This window comes from Myotis lucifugus, unplaced genomic scaffold, assembly GCF_000147115.1.
Source record: "Myotis lucifugus unplaced genomic scaffold, Myoluc2.0 scaffold_127, whole genome shotgun sequence".
NCBI classification, from domain to species: domain Eukaryota; kingdom Metazoa; phylum Chordata; class Mammalia; order Chiroptera; family Vespertilionidae; genus Myotis; species Myotis lucifugus.
Window position 1 is genome coordinate 3433797 of NW_005871175.1, and position 15790 is coordinate 3449586.

Genomic DNA, 15790 nt, shown 5'->3' on the forward strand with positions numbered 1-15790 from the left:
GAGACGGTGCATCACATGTGAGACCTGTTGAGATGAGGGATCCTGGAGGCGTCCAGGAACTCAATAGAGATGTTTGCGATAAAGACAGAGATTTGGGAAATACATAAAAGATTGTTGAAGCGCTTAGGAGTAGATGAAGTCCTTCAGGGATGACATATCAAGTGAAAAGAGCAAGGTGCCAAAGGTGGACCCCAAGAAACATCAACATTTAGAGATACAGCTCTCCTTCCTTCCTTCCTTCCTTCCTTCCTTCCATCCTTCCTTCCTTGCTTCCTTCCGTCCCATTCTGAATTTCCTCTCCAGAAGCCAAGGAGTAGCTTATATAATGGAAAGCACTTAGCATATTCTCTTTGTGTTTTTAAAATAAGATGTTGAAAAGTGGGTATATTCAGGGAAGGTAGCCAGAAGAACCCAACAGAGAAAGGAGCTGGAGCAGGGATAAGAGAAAGGGCTCCCTGTCAGCCTGCCCTGCCCCACTACTCCTGGGGACTGTCCAATGGCCCCAGTGGGGCTTATGCATTGGCAAGTGTGAATTAGTGAATACACTCTCCACCTCTGGAGCCGAAGCCTGTTTCTCCCCCTCTGGCTTCAGTGGCCACCTGAGCAGTCGGCAGCATCCTTCCTGTCGTGATGCCCTGCTCCCCGCGTTCTGGCTGGGCCTCCGGCCTGCTCCACCCAGCTGGTGACTGCTTGCCTCCGAAACTCAGCTCACACCCCCTCCCCTCCTCCTGCCACTCCTCAACCCACCAACTCTGGCTTCCAGATGGGGCTCAAACGTGCTGTCCCTCCAGTTAGTCACTAAGTCAATGTGCTGTGCATTTTGCATTTCCTGAGGGGTTGCTGGGAGTCACTCGTGTTTTAGTTTATAATAACACTTTGGCTCATGGGTGAAACTGGAAGGCACCAGGAGGAATTCTCCGCAGCCCCTGGTGGAGTGGTCCATGCAGAGCAAGCATGTCAAACTCAAAGGCTAACACAGGCCAAATAAACGAGGCATGCAGCCCGCGGGCTGCGAGTTTGACGTGCTTGGTGTAGAGTAACTCCTCAAGGGTGGATGGCAGACTCTTTCATCTTTTCACATCTTTCACCAACACCTACTTAGGGCTGTGACTACTCATCAATTCCATAGATATTTATTGAGCACCTACTGTGTACCAGAAATTGCACTAAGCTGGAAATTCAACGGGGAATGGCAGGCAAGGTCCCTGTCCTGTGAGTTTATGTTCTACTAGAGGAGACGGCCACAAACAGGTGAACCCCAGACTGTGGCAGGTGCTTCCTAGGAAGTAAACAGAGCTGTGTAACAAAGAAGGGGCGCGTTTATGCTGAGAGCGGGAGACCGATAAGGAAGGAATAAGTGCCCCTCCGTCTTCTCTTCTTATGTAATAGCCCCCACTCCTTGAAATTTTCTTTCAATAAAATATTTGGAGGGGTGTCATAAGGAGACGTGTGCATTTACTGGTCCATGGGTTCATACGCCTCTCACGCCTCCGATCGCTAACAGAGGATGTTTGTTTTGCAGGTGAGCCGGCCTCATCCCAGCGACCACCCTCTCCTGATCCTCTTCGTGGTGGGTGGCGTCACAGTCTCTGAAGCCAAAATGATCAAAGACCTTGTGCCGACCCTGAAGCCAGGAACCCAGGTACCAGTCCGAGTCCTCGTTGTTATGAGTCCTGGGGCAGGAGAGGCAGGGGGGGCGCGGGCCCTTCATCAGACTTCCCAGGCTCCCATCGTCATCCCCGCTTCTCCCCAACCTGCTCCTTCCCACGTCCTCCTCCTCTGCCTGCGCCAGGCCAGCCAGCCTCCCTGTGGGGGCCTTCTCCTGCCTCTGGGCTCCAAGGGCCGGCACGCTGTTGTTTCTATTCCCAATTCCTGCATGTGTTCTCCAGAGTCCATCAGCGCTGAATTATTCCAGAGCTTTCACTGCTTTCTGGGCCGAGAGAACTGAGGGTAACTCCCAGGACCGCCTGCCTCTGTGGCAGTCTGAGGACCCGGCTGGAGGAGTTGGGGAAGGTGCATTGTCAAGACAACAATGAGTGTAGCCTCCTGTCGGGTCCCATCTTACTCTCCAATTAAGTGGCCGGGTGGTTAAGAACACAGACAGCTTGGTTTTACAGGCCTGAGTTTGGATCTAACCCAGTGGTTCTCAACCTTCTGGCCCTTTAAATACAGTTCCTCATGTTGTGACCCAACCATAAAATTATTTTCATTGCTACTTCATAACTGTAATGTTGCTACTGTTATGAATCGTCATGTAAATATCTGATATGCAGGATGGTCTTAGGAGACCCCTGTGAAAGGGTTCTTCGACCGCCGAAGGGGTCGTGACCCACAGGTTGAGAACCGCTGACCTAACCTCTGCCTTTCACTAGCCAGGTGATCCAGGAGAGGCCCTCGGTTTTCTCCGTTAGGAAAATGAGGTGGCCGTGAATCTTAAATCAGATAAGTGGGGAGTGCCTGGGACATCAACCTCAGTGAGTGGTGGCTACAGTTATTATCAACCACGAGGCTGAGGACACAGGCTGTGGCCTCCCAGGCCTGAGCAGGTGGCTGGAGCCCCATAGGCCCTGTCGTCTGATTGGCTGCAGGAGGACCGGATTGGTGGTGTTGGCACGGGCCACCTGGTGAGGCAGAGAAGACGTGGTCCCTCTTGATCTCCAGATACCCAGCTGAGAAAGGGGACTGGGTATCTGGGAGCCACAGCAGGTTCCTGAGCAGAGGAGTGGCCAGTCATCGGCTGTGACCATTTCTGCTGTTACTATCACTGTCATGGTCATAGCTGGTGACATTTCTGATACCGTGGTAGGTTCTGCCTCATTTAACACCCTCTCTGTCAGCAGCAGGGTTGAGAATCTGCTTAGTGAGCGATTGCCTTTTCAGCACGACTTTTATTTTCATCAGAAAGCACACTTCTTGCTGCCCCTAATGATTGAGAACCAAATTCCTAGCTCTTCAGAGAGGCCATGCATTGTAACAGCCTGACAGGCATGCTAATCCCTCTCTAAAGGGATAAAGTGCAGGCGTGTCAGAGCCGAGTGGCCTGAGGTTGACAACGGCAACCGGGTCTGCAGTGGCTTTGCTGCCTCTGACCCTGGGCCCAGTCATCTGCACAGCGAGCTCTCGAAGAACGTTGGGCCTCAGGAGCAGCCTCGCTGCCACTTGTCCTGTGTGCGAAGCTCCCCGAAGAGTTAACAGCCGAAGGAAGACTCCTGCGAGTTCTTTATCGTCCGCCCTCCTCTCCAGGTGGTTGAGAGGAGGCGGTTCCCTGGATGCTTGCTGGGTGCCACCTGTGGAGGCAGCTCTCCCTTTCTCGGCGCTGGATGGACTCACAACTGCGCTGGCCCCGCCGCTGACTCTGCCCGACCAGGGCGTGAGCAGCTCCCTGCTGCTGGGCGGGCAGAGCCAGGCCTTGCGGCCCAGCTGCACACAGGCTCGCACACATGGAGCCGGCCTCTGCCTGGACTCCCAGCCTGGGAGTGCCTGTGAGCCACACCGAGTCTGTGCACCCACAGGCTCTCAAAGACACGCCTGGCCGCCAAGAAGGTGACTCGGACTCGGCCGGCGAAGTACAGTGACAGTATGCGTGTCTAATACCCTCTGTCTTTAACGTCTGGCCTCCTCAATCCGCAGGAACATCCCAGTGACGAGGCTCTGTCCCTCCCACGGCAGGCGGCCTCCTTGCATCTCACGGGCTTCCTTGTTATGACTGTTCTGCTTCCTCTAGACACATCCAAATCGGCCTCCCCAGAGCTCTCACTCGCCAGTGCAGGGTCTAGCTCTCGGGCTGCCCAGAATCCACAGGCAAGTCAGGCGCATCCCTCTTCCAGGTCCTCCCCCGCCTGCTCATGTCCAAACCGAGCATCCTCGGTTTCTGCAGGCCCCCTGCCCAGCCCGTGATGAGGGTCAGAGCACCCTTACTGTGTGTGGCTCTCCTGGCCCCAGTGTCTCCCTCACACTCAGCCGGACCTGAGAGCCCTGTCCTGGGGCGGCCTGATCAGTGCAGAGGCAGGTGGCCCCTGCCCCTCTCCCCGCCATGGCCTGCAAGGCCCCCCTTCGGGCCTTCTTTTCTGACCTCCCTTCTCCCACATGCTCCCCTCCAGCCTTAGGACTCTGCACTTCTCATGGTTTTATTCCCAGCTCCTCAAAGAGGGTCTGGCGCTGAGTGTCATGATTGTTCGTTGGATGTCAGGTGTTGAACACTAGAAACTTTGCTGTATTACTGCAGCGTAGATAAAAGCGACTTTTCTGGAGGTACACCAGCGTGTGTGTTCACACAGAGCTGGACAGCTAAAACCCCTGTCTTCTGTGTCAGTGCTACTCACCCAGGTCTGCTCTATGGGGTGTCTCCCAAGTCCAGGACGCACCGTCACACCTGTTACATTGGACCAGCTGAGTAGTCACATTCTGTGCCAGCCTCTGGTCTTTGTGGTGAAGATGGAACGGTGACCAGGCCAGACATGTTCCTGCTCCCCAGGAACTCACCCGCTAATAGCGAGTGACGGGCATTACACACGGAAGCTCCCGCCACAGATTCGTGTACCGAGAGCACCCAGTGCTGAGGGGGGAATGACCGAGGGGGTTCCTTCAGACGGCACAGGCTCCTCATGGAGAAGGCTGTGAGCTGAAGTCAGAAAGGCTTTCAGGGGTCAGCTCTTCCAAGGAAACCAATAGAATCCAGGAAAAGGCACATCCAGAAATGAATTCTCTTTCACAAAAGTGACACGATCGCTTGGAACAGTGGAGTCCGGAGACCACAGCCGCACCCGCCACTCCCATGGGACTGAGACCGCCCTCTCAAGTGGGAGAGCTTCCTCCACTCTCCGCCTGGGTGGCTGGTGACGTGCTGATGAGGGGAAGTGGGCAGTTGGAGAAGGCCACTCTCCTGACTACCAGAAAGAAGGGATGGGGGGAAGAGGCAGCCCCCGCCCCAGCGCACAGCCCCCGCCCCAGTGCACAGCCACAGCCACGCCACGAGGTCGGCTCTGCGGCTTCCTCGCTGGAGCGCGTGTGCCTGGTGCGGCCTCTGTCTGGCTCACTCGCTGCCAGGTTGGGCCTCCAAGCCCAGACAGCTCTGTGGGCTGAACTCCATAGCTGGGTGGTGGCCCGAAGCCAGCAGAAGCCTGGGATTGTGGGAGGAAAATAACAGGGAGGGACCCTCCCAGGAAATACAGGGACAGGCCAGCTCAGGAAGTAGAAAGACCATATGGGCAGCTCGACCCTTCCGCCCACTGCTTTTCATAGGCACGTGCATGTAGCCCGCCTCCACTTTCGTGTGGTTCTACATCCCTGGGCTAAATATTTGGTGAGAGTGTAATTTTTAAAAAACTGGGCCCAGACATATGCTCATGCACACCCAGTTTTGCACAGCTTTAGGGATTCAAGGACACCTGAATCCTGGCTCGAAAGCCTGGCTCCTGGCTATTCTGAGGTTGATGGGAAGCCCAAGGAGAGGAGTCAAATGACTGAAAACAAAACAAAAAACATCAGAAGGGACAAAGGTGAGGAGATGGCCTGCAGCCTCCCACTCCCGTTCTCCGGGAGGTGAGCACAGCCCACTCGCCTCTGACGTGCCAGCCGGTCGGACAGTTCACACTGAGTTTCTGGAGTGTAATTAATCCACTGTCCCACTGCTTTAATGGACAAATCTTTTATGTTTAGCGCAGGCGTGTGAGTGTGTGAATATGTGCAGGGCCTTGAATATGAGATGTGCCCCAAACCATTCAATCACCTGGGTGAATACGAATGCCGGTGCCTTTGCTTCTGCGGGGTACTTTTCCTGGGAAGAGTCTCCCAAGTTTAAAAGGAAATGGAGAAAAAAATGGTATCCCCTGCTCCTTTCCACTCACAACGAGAGAAATGAGAGGGTGGTGGGCTCTACGTCCTGCACTGCCTGCTTCCGCTGTTCTGCAGAAATAGAACTGGAAGCAGCTGGCACCTGCAAATTATAGTGCTGGCCCGCAGAAGTGGGATATGGAGGGAAGGGGGTTCTCTCCCAGCGCTGGCCTGCTCCCCGGAGCCCAGGGCAGGCTGAGGACCAAGGCGGAAGCGTCCCTCTTCCCGCTGGAGCCTGGCCTTTCTGGAGCCCCCGGCAAAGGCCCTCAGGGAGCCCCCACCTCACGGAGGGCAGTTTCCCCCAGTGCCCTCGGTGCCTGGGAAAAGCCGGTTCTCTGAAGGGAGTTCTCTCGCACTCAATTTGCCTAATATCGCACATTTGATTACTGTGTTCATAAAATGTACGCTTACTACCTCACAGGCTCGGTTCAGGCTCTCTTAAGCTTTTTCCTGTTCATTTTTGAGTGCCTATTTTTTTTTTCCCATTTGCTTCATTTTTTAGAATTTTGAGGGCTATTTTAGCCAAGTCATGCAGAACTGCCATTAGTTAAATGGACTAAAAAAAAAAAAAGAAACAAACAAAAACCTCTGAAAATGCTGAAAAGCAATCTGAAGACCAAAAGATGCCTAAGATATGAAAATGCTTAAGGCCCAGCAACTGTTCTGCTGTAAATGAAATGTTAGCAGTGCAATCCTGCTTGTTCTTCAAAATGGGAATTCTAGACAAATAGGCGTTTAGTTGAATTGATTTGAAACAAATTTACCCAGCACTGTCTGAGCGGTCTTTTACTAGAGAAACTTCCTAGTTTAGCCAACCGCTGCTAAACTCACTGCCTCCTTCGTTGTCTTTTATTAGGACACAGTCATGGACACAGTCACAGTTTATAATAATAACTTTGGCTCGTTGGTGAAATTGTGTCTTAACCTTTTTGTACTTTATTTTCCTTACCTGCAAATTAAGGATCATATATGTACCTGTGTCACAGGAGTTGTTCATTCCTTCAGTCATTCACTGACTCATTACAAGGACCTGATATGTGTCAAGCCCTGTGCTAAGCATCAATGAAAAGAACCAGTTAAGGAAACAGGGAAGGCAGGGTCATGCCGACGGCCGTGGGAACACAGTCAGTCCTCAAGGGCAGGAAGCTGGAAAGGCTTCCTGGAGGTGGTGATGCCTGAGCAGACTGGCAAGTCTTCAGGCAAAGAATGAGGGAACTCATGTTGCAGATAGAGAAGCATCTCCAGAGTTCCTGTGGTGAGGCCGAAATAGTTGAGGAGGGGGAGAATACAGAGCTGAGGGTGAGGGGGTTGGTGGGAAGGGGCTGGGCGCGGAGTGCTGAGCCCCCATCAGAGTCTCAGCTCCTGAAATGCTCTCTGAGAGGGCTGGGCTTATCAAAGGCAGGGAGGAGGCCTAAGGATTTTAAGCCGCTGAGCAACAGAATCAGATTTGCACTCGGGAGCATGGCTGTGTCCCCCCACCACCACCACCACCTCAGCCCCGGTGACGCCCATGGGCCAAATAGAGGGTGGGAGAGTGAGGTGGTGGTGAGGGTGAGGAGGGCAACAGCACCTACCATTTTAAGCCCCTCTAGAGCCTGTCAACGGGCTAAATATTTTACATACATGTTCACATTCCATCCTCATACAATCATGTGACATGGATATATCACTATTCCCACTTTACAGACGAGGACGTTGAGTCTCAGAGTCATACAGTGACTTCTCCAGAGTCATCTGTCTGGCAAGTGGCCGGCGGGGCCCACTCAGCACGGACGCTCCTAAGCCTGAGCTCTTAGCCACTAGCTCTGCGGCAAGAGCCTTGGTCTCAGCGGCTTTCTCCCTCCTCCGAGACCCCCAGCTTACCCCCCATGCTGCGCGTTTCCTCCTGTGTCTCCTCAGCCTCCATGGGGCAGGCCCTAGACGCGCGCTGGTCCAGCCCACACGCTATGTAACTACCTGCCTGTGTGTGTGGGGGGAGAGGGGGCGGGGCCTGGCCTTTGGTTCAGCTCCATGGAGGGGACAGACCCGAGTCCCTGTCAGTGTGGCTGGAAGCCAGCACACAGCCCAAGGTGGTGGCTTCCCTCGGCTCAGTCACTGCTGCTCCGAGGGGTCAACGTCCACGGAGTCGGTAGCCTTCTCTCTCCAAGTCCCTCGGTCCTTCCAGCAAGCATCCTGAGAGACTCGCTCCAGCGTTGCTGCCTCGCCTCCACCAGGGAGGGCCTGCCCTCGGGGCACTGGCTCTGAGGCCCCGGGAGGCCGGCAGGGAGGTGGGGACTGGAAGTCACCGGGCAGAAGTGTTTCTTTTTGTTGTTGCTTTATTTCAATAAGGATCCCAACAGGAACCTTATTTTGTTGTTGCTTTATTTCAATAAGGATCCCAACAGGAACCACAAGTTGCTTTGGGCTGATGTATCTCTTAAGGCACTTTTTCACCCTCCTCCCTCAGGTTTCCATCTCTCTCCTGTGTTCTCCTTTATATATACTAGTACCACCCAGAAATTTCCTGTGTCTGCCACCATTACAGCTCTCTTTTCCTACAGGTTATTTTTGTCATGGGTATAAGAGTAACCTTAAGTCCTTGTTTGCTAATTCAAATGTCTGGGTTATCTCTGTGTCTACTTATACCGACTGTTCTCCCTCTTCACATACCAGCTGTTTGCTGTGGTGTTTTGGATATTTTACTGATACATTGTAGGCCCTGGATACATTGTAGACACTAGGTACACTGTAGACACTGGATACACTGTCGTCACTGGATACACTGTCGACACTGGGTACACTGTAGACACTGGGTACACTGTCGTCACTGGATACACTGTCGACACTGGGTACACTGTAGACACTGGATACACTGTCGACACTGGATGCTGGATACACTGTAGACACTGGGTACATTGTCGACACTGGGTACATTGTCGACGCTGGATACACTGTTGACGCTGGATGCTGGATACACTGTAGACACTGGGTACACTGTCGACGCTGGATACACTGTTGATGCTGGATGCTGGATACATTGTAGACACTGGGTACACTGTCGACGCTGGGTACACTGTCGTCGCTGGGTACACTGTCGACGCTGGGTACACTGTCGTCGCTGGATACACTGTCGACGCTGGATACACTGTCGACACTGGATGCTGGATACATTGTAGACGCTGGGTACACTGTCGACGCTGGATACACTGTCGTCGCTGGGTACACTGTAGACACTGGATACACTGTCATCACTGGATACACTGTCGACACTGGATGCTGGATACATTGTAGACACTGGGTACACTGTGGACGCTGGATACACTGTCGATGCTGGATACACTGTCGACTCTGGGTACATTGTAGACGCTGGGTACACTGTAGACGCTGGGATACATTGTAGATGCTGGGATACATTGTAGACGCTGGATACTGTTGGGGTCCAACCCCAGCTGGTCCAGGGGTTCCCAAAGGTGTGGGCGGAGTTGGCGAAGAAGGAATGACACGGAGGCAGTGTTCAGTTGATCAGCAGCCTAGCCAGGTTCTGTAGCCAGGTTCTGTCTTTATTTCTCCTGTTACATATGTATTTATACCAGTTGATTTTAGTCCTATCCATTCTATTACAAGGTTACTGGATTGTTCTGTTAAGCTACAAGGAAGTAACTGAAGGAGATTATCTTAAGTAAAGATTATGTTCATAGTTAAAGTGATTAACTACCCACCTGGCACTTAGTTCAGGGGTTTTGTTCCCTCCCTAACTCCAGGGGAAAATCCCCACCTGGGGAAACAACCTTTCTCAGAGAAGTGACTTTGGTTAAAACACATAGCGCTAAGAAGGGGAGCAAACATATTAAGAACAGTATGCCATATACCCCAGGTCCCTTGAAACATATGCTGTGCAGATGTTTCTTCCCTGCAGCGACTGTGTCAAGCAGCAAGGATGGACCAGCTTCCGGCAGGATACATTGTCGACGCTGGATACATGGTAGACGCTGGATACATTTTAGATGCTGGATACATTGTAGACGCTGGATTCTGTTGTCCTTCTCTGAGTACAATTATATTTTCTTCTAGCTGATAACTTCCTGGAAACAGTGAAAGCTTTGTTTTAGACCTTGTGGAGGTGGGTCTGTTTGATTTAGCCCTGTTCCTAGGGCATACGCCTTAGTCATGGGAGATAATCCTTATTCTTAAGGCTTGGTCCTTCCGGTTTCTGGGAGAAGATCAAGGTGTTTACCTTGCATCTCTAACTCCGCAGGACTTGGTGTTTTGAAAACTGCTCCTCAGATGCTTTAGCTTCCAGTCACTGCTCTTCCCGGGGTTCCCTGGTGCTGACCAAGGCCGTTGCCTTTTGGGACTCAGCGGGGACGTGAGGAGGAATTTGTGTGCAGGTGCTGGGCTCCTTTCTTTATGAAACTTCCCCCACTCAGTTCCTTCACTTTTTAAAGATAAATTTGCAATTAACTGGTCTGAGGAACGGAGGTTTTAAAACGCTGTTTTCTATTTTACATAATAAAATCGCCTTTTTCTTCTTCTTCCTCTTCTTAAAGGATACCTTTCAGCATTTCATACAATACTGGTTTGGTGGTGATGAACTCCTTTAGCTTTTTCTTATCTGTGAAGCTCCCCATCTGACCTTCAGTTCTGAATGATAGCTTTGCTGGGTAAAGTAATCTAGGTTGTAGGTTCTTGCTACTCATCACTTTTAATATTTCCTGCCACTCCCTTCTGGCCTGCATAGTTTCTGTTGAGAAATCAGCTGACAGTCATATGGGCACTCCCCTGTAGGTAACTGATTGTTTTTCTCTTGCTGCTTCCAAGATTCTCTCCCTGTCCCTTGCTCTTGGCATTTTAATTATGATTTGTCTTGGTGTGGTCCTCTTTGGATTCCTTTTGTTTGGGGTTCTCTGCACTTCCTGGACTTGTAAGTCTATTTCTTTCACCAGGTAGGGGAAGTTTTCTGTCATTATTTCTTCAAATAGGCCTTCAATATCTTGCTCTCTCTCTTCCTCTGGCACCCCCACAATTCGGATGTTTGTACGCTTGAAGTTGTCCCAGAGGCTCCCTACACTATCCTCACATTTTTGGATTCTTTTTTCTTTTTGTTTTTCCGGTTGGGTGATCTTTGCCTCTTCGTATTTCAAATCCTTGACTTGATTCTTGTGATCCTCTAGTCTGCTGCTGGAACTCTGCATAATATCCTTTATTTCAGTCAGTGTATGCTTAATTTTTAGTTGGTCCTTTTTCACAACCTTGAGGGTCTCACTAGATTTCTTGAGGGTCTCACCAAATTCATCGGCGGTCTCACTAGTTTTCTTGAGGGTCTCACTAAATTTATTGGTGGTTTCTAGAAAATTCTTGAAAAACCTTAAAAGTGTGGTTTTGAACTCTATATCCAGTAATTTGCTTTCCTCCATTTCTGTCATTTGTGACTTGTTTCTTTGTCTCTGCATTTTTTATGCTTCCCTGTGTTGATAGAGTGGCTTTCTGTGTTAGGTGTCCTATAGGGCCCAGTGGCTCAGCCTCCCCAGTTACCTGAGGTGGACACTCTTGGTGCACCCCTTTGTGGGCTTGGTGCACAGTCTTGTTGTAGTTAAGCCTTGATTGTTGTAGGTATCACTGGGAGGAATTGACCTCCAGGCCAATTGGCTGTGAGAATCAGCTGTGTCTGCAGTGGGAGAACTTCTGAGCTGGAGACACCCTTCTGGGGCAAGACTTGCTTCAGTGGGGCTTTGGTGCTCACTGAGTCTGCCCCCTGAGTGTGTCCTCTATGGATCTGAGGAGTTGTAATCTGGATGGTCCCACTCTCACCACTGGGTACACTGGCTCTTGGGTCTCTAAGGAGGTGCTAATTTAGCCTCTGCCTGAGGCTACCCAGCAGGAGCTATGGAGAGATTCCTCTTCTTTGTTTGGGGTTTGGAGGTGCCCAGATGAGGCCCAGCAGTGAAGCAATGCAAGCTGCTGTGGGGCCTTGGGCCTTCTTTTGGAAGTTCTGGGTTTCTCTGATTCAGCTGCAGTTTGTTAAGTAATTTTCAGGTTGCAAAGGGCCAGGCCTTTCATATGCAAAGCCTCTGTGCACAGCTTGGGTGGGGCAGGGTCTCAGGGGATCAACAGGGCGGAGCAAGCAGCTATGGCTGCTCCCCAGTCCTACCCTAAGAGGCCCCGCGTCTCAGTGCCCCGGTAATCACTGCAAGCACCTCTGAGAGAAAGCCGCCCTCGAGTTCTGCCTGATGCCAGACAGTCCAGTTTCTCCCCATATGAGTCTGGGTCCCCAGAGACTCACCCAGAACTGGAGTTCAGAGCAGTCGGGAGCTTGAGACTCCCTCCCGATTGAAAAAGACAACCGCGTCCTCAGCCGCCACCCCTTTCGGCGTGCGCCTCCGTACCTCTGCACTTTACTTCCGCACCTCCTCTGAGTCTCAGTGCTTTTCTCTTTCCTTCTAGTTGTAGAATTTCCACTCAGCCAGCCTTCCTGTGGTTCTAGAAGTGTTTCTTAACTTGAAACTTAGTTGTCCCTGAACCTCACCTGAAACCGTGTTCAGGATTGTGTGTGTGAGCATGCATATTTTTCTAGAGTTCTCAGCTTTCCTACGATTCAGAAGGAGGCCTATGACCCACTCACAAAACACAACGAAGTGGCAGCTCAGGACTGCTGAGCGCCTCCCTGCTCTGCACACTTGACCTTATGTGAGCTTTGCACACGCTGCGGGCTCGGGGCTGTTGTTTGCCTTCGGAGAGGCCAGGCTCCAGAGAAGTGGCTTTCCCAGGGCATAGCCAGTCAGCACGCGCTGCGCGGGGTCTGCTGAGGGGCCCCCATTCTTAACCTGAGGACCCTGAGGAGTGAGTAGAGACCCCAGAGCCACGTTTTCCTGTGGTGTCTACACTGCCTGTGGGTGGTCGCTGCTCAGACCCACTCCTGCCCTCAAGCTCCCATCATGTGCTGTTCAGGGAAAAGTGAGCACAGATTCTAGTGCATTCTTTTCTGACAAAAGCATAACTGAGCTGAAATTTACTCCCTTTCAAAGAAAAGTGAAATAGCTGCTTCTAATTTTTATTTTAGAAAGAAAAAATTTTAATAGCCCTCGTTTTTTGTTTTTCTTTTAACTAAACAAGAAAATTATGAAGTGCTTCTTCCTCTCCAACCTTGCCTTCATCCCCATCTGCTTTTCCTCCCCAATGGGGTATGTAGACCCTGGTATTGACCAGTAAGCTGGGAAGTGGGAGTTGGTTAATTCATAGGTTTGGTTGCACCTGGGACAGTTAGGGGCAGGAGGGGAGACAGTGAGTGTGCGATGTCCACCTGCTCTCTCCCAGAGGCACAACCTGGCAGTGTGGCCAGGCAGAGCTCGGTCCTGCTACCGGCCTTGCAGTTGTCTTTGCTCAGGTGCTGGGCTGTGGAATTCTGGTTCTAGAACCTCCTTCCCCATTTCCCATGGTCACCTTCTCACCCCGTGAACGTTCAGTGCCTGCCTGAGCAAGACCTCACCAACTCTTACCAAGCACATCACGGCCTAGCCCAGCCCTGGGACCACACTCGCCCATGCTGCAGAGGCAGATCTGCCCCAGAGGACAGGCCCCGGTGAGGGAAGCAGGGAGGGTCCCCTTCACAGTGACAGGCCAGAGAGACCCGAAGGTCCATGTGGACCAGGGGAGTGACGCAGCCTTGCCCAGAGCGCTGACCTTGGAGAAATGACCAGGCGGACACTTGGATGCTGGAGCCAGCCTGCCTGGGCTGGAGCCCTGGCTTCACTACTCTCTGTGTGTCTTCGGGCAAGTTCCTTAACCTTTCTGAACTTTATTTTCCTTTCCTGCACAATAAGAATAATGTATGTGCCTATTTTTAGGGTTGTTATGAAGGTTAAATGTCCATTAAATTAGACCGTCCTTAGTGCTGGCACATCATGGGGACTGACAACTATTTGCTGACATCATCATCACCATCATCGTTACGGGTTGAATTGTATCCCCTTCCCAAAAGGTGTTTAAGTCCGAACCCCTAGTACCGTGAAGGTGACCTTGTTTGGAAATGGGTCTTTGTAGATTATTAAATGGGGATGAGGTGATTAGGGTGACTCCATGGCTGTGTCCTAATAGAAAGGGGGAACTGGACGCAGAGACACACAGAGGGGAAGGCGATGTGAAGACACGAGGAAGCTAATTGGGAAGGGAGCACGGGGCAGTCTCCCTCAGGACCTTGGGAGGAACTGTGAAGTGGGAACTCATTCTGAGACGTCATCACACCAGGTTTTATAGGCACTACTAGTGATGGCGAACCTTTTGAGCTCGGCGTGTCAGCATTTTGAAAAACCCTAACTTAACTCTGGTGCTGTGTCACATATAGAAATTTTTTTATATTTGCAATCATAGTAAAACAAAGATTTATATTTTTGATATTTATTTTATATATTTAAATGCCATTTAACAAAGAAAAATCAGCCAAAAAAATGAGTTCGTGTGTCACCTCTGACACCCGTGTCATAGGTTCGCCATCACTGCACTAGACATTCCTTTTTGTTTTTGTCTTTTCTGTCCAACCATGTTGTCCACCTCATACCAATTATGCCAGCACCTTGAGCTCGGACTTCTGGCCTCCTGAACGATGAGACAGTGAATTTCTGTTCGTTAAGCCGCCCGGTTTGGGGTACTAGGAAGTCAATACAATCATCATCATCATCACCCACAACAGCATTTACCTCTGGGTGTACCTTCTCATGCTCCTGAAGGAAGGAGAACCCTCTACATCAAGGTCAAATTATTGGATCGCAAAGTGACGGTATGATCAGGTTCAGTTCGGCAGCAAGGAGGGGCTGAGCTCGGCCATTCTCGGTGCTGCTGGTTAAAGGTTCAGTAGGCACAGCCATGCTGACCCACGGGCCATCCTTCCACCCAGGACACCAGCACTCGGAGGTATTCCAGCTGCCACCTTCTGCCTATTCTCCACTGTACCCACTCCTGCCTCCCCCCCAAAGAAATGTGTTGCATTTTCTTTCTCATCATAATCACCTGAGTTTGTCTTCCCTAATTGCCTGTGGTGTTTGCCCTCCTGTTAGGTGATTGTGCTGTCCACGCGCCTCCTGAAGCCACTCACCATGCCTGAGCTGCTATTTGCCACTGACCGGCTGCACCCAGACCTTGGCCTCTGAGCATCTCCTGAGAGGATGCGACCTCCCGAGATGGAAATACCAGTCCATCAGCTGCCGCCGTTCCAGATAAGCCCCCAAAGCCGGTGTCCCTGGTACCAGGGGTCCATATGGCTGAATTCTGTCCAAAGGTCTTGAGAACCCCCCAGTGAAGTCGTTTGCTTGGATTCCTGTGATTCTCTTTTTAAAAAATTATTTTCATTCTTCTAAAGGCGTCAGACTGTCTTTCGGCTGGCCTGATTCGAAATAATTCCCACGTATTCTTAATCCTCTACGTGTGATCTTCCTGATTCCACCTGCACGTTCAGTCATTTTAAATAAGTGCCCGTTGTGAGTGTTGGTAGATGGATGACAAGCCCTTTGATCTGCAGTTGCTCAGAAAGAAGTGAGACAAGCTTTAGATTATAAATGTGAGGAAAGTTTGTGTGTATGTGTTTTCTCTCTCTTAGGATTATGTTACTGAGGAGGGAACATTGCAAAGAGCATCTGAGGCTTTGTTTCTGTCTTGATCTGAGACATTTTTGCAAAGGGGAGGCAGGGCGGGGGATGGGCCAGGGCTGCTCTGGTTGTCAATGGGCCGCCACGACAAAGGGCTGCCTTGTCCAGGCCTGCACACTCGCGGGCGGGGCCACCCGCCTCCTGGAACCTAGTGGGAGAGAGGTTGATTGGATGGCTGACTGTGCCTGGAAAAGGTTCCCTCCCTAAGGAAGGCCCCAATAAGGACATCTGGTCCCAGGGAGTGCACATTTGAGCCCCAACCCCGGAGACTTTTGTGATTTAGTTTCTATTGAAATATAAAGCTGTCTTTTCTATAAGTCTAAATTTTCCTTCTGGCCATAGCA

The 15790-nt window shown here is 51.2% G+C and overlaps 1 protein-coding gene across 2 annotated transcripts in view; it reads left to right on the forward strand.

Moving 5' to 3' along the window:
- Positions 1 to 15155, forward strand: part of SCFD2 (sec1 family domain containing 2) — a 315517-nt gene extending 300362 nt beyond the window's left edge. For both annotated transcript variants that reach the window (XM_023758303.1, XM_006093976.3), the window contains 2 exons: positions 1523 to 1642; positions 14859 to 15155. In XM_023758303.1, coding sequence (XP_023614071.1) covers positions 1523 to 1642; positions 14859 to 14951 — 213 coding nt within the window. In that variant the 3' untranslated portion in view covers positions 14952 to 15155. The remainder of the gene's footprint in view (positions 1 to 1522; positions 1643 to 14858) is intronic.
- The last annotated feature ends 635 nt before the right edge of the window (positions 15156 to 15790 follow it).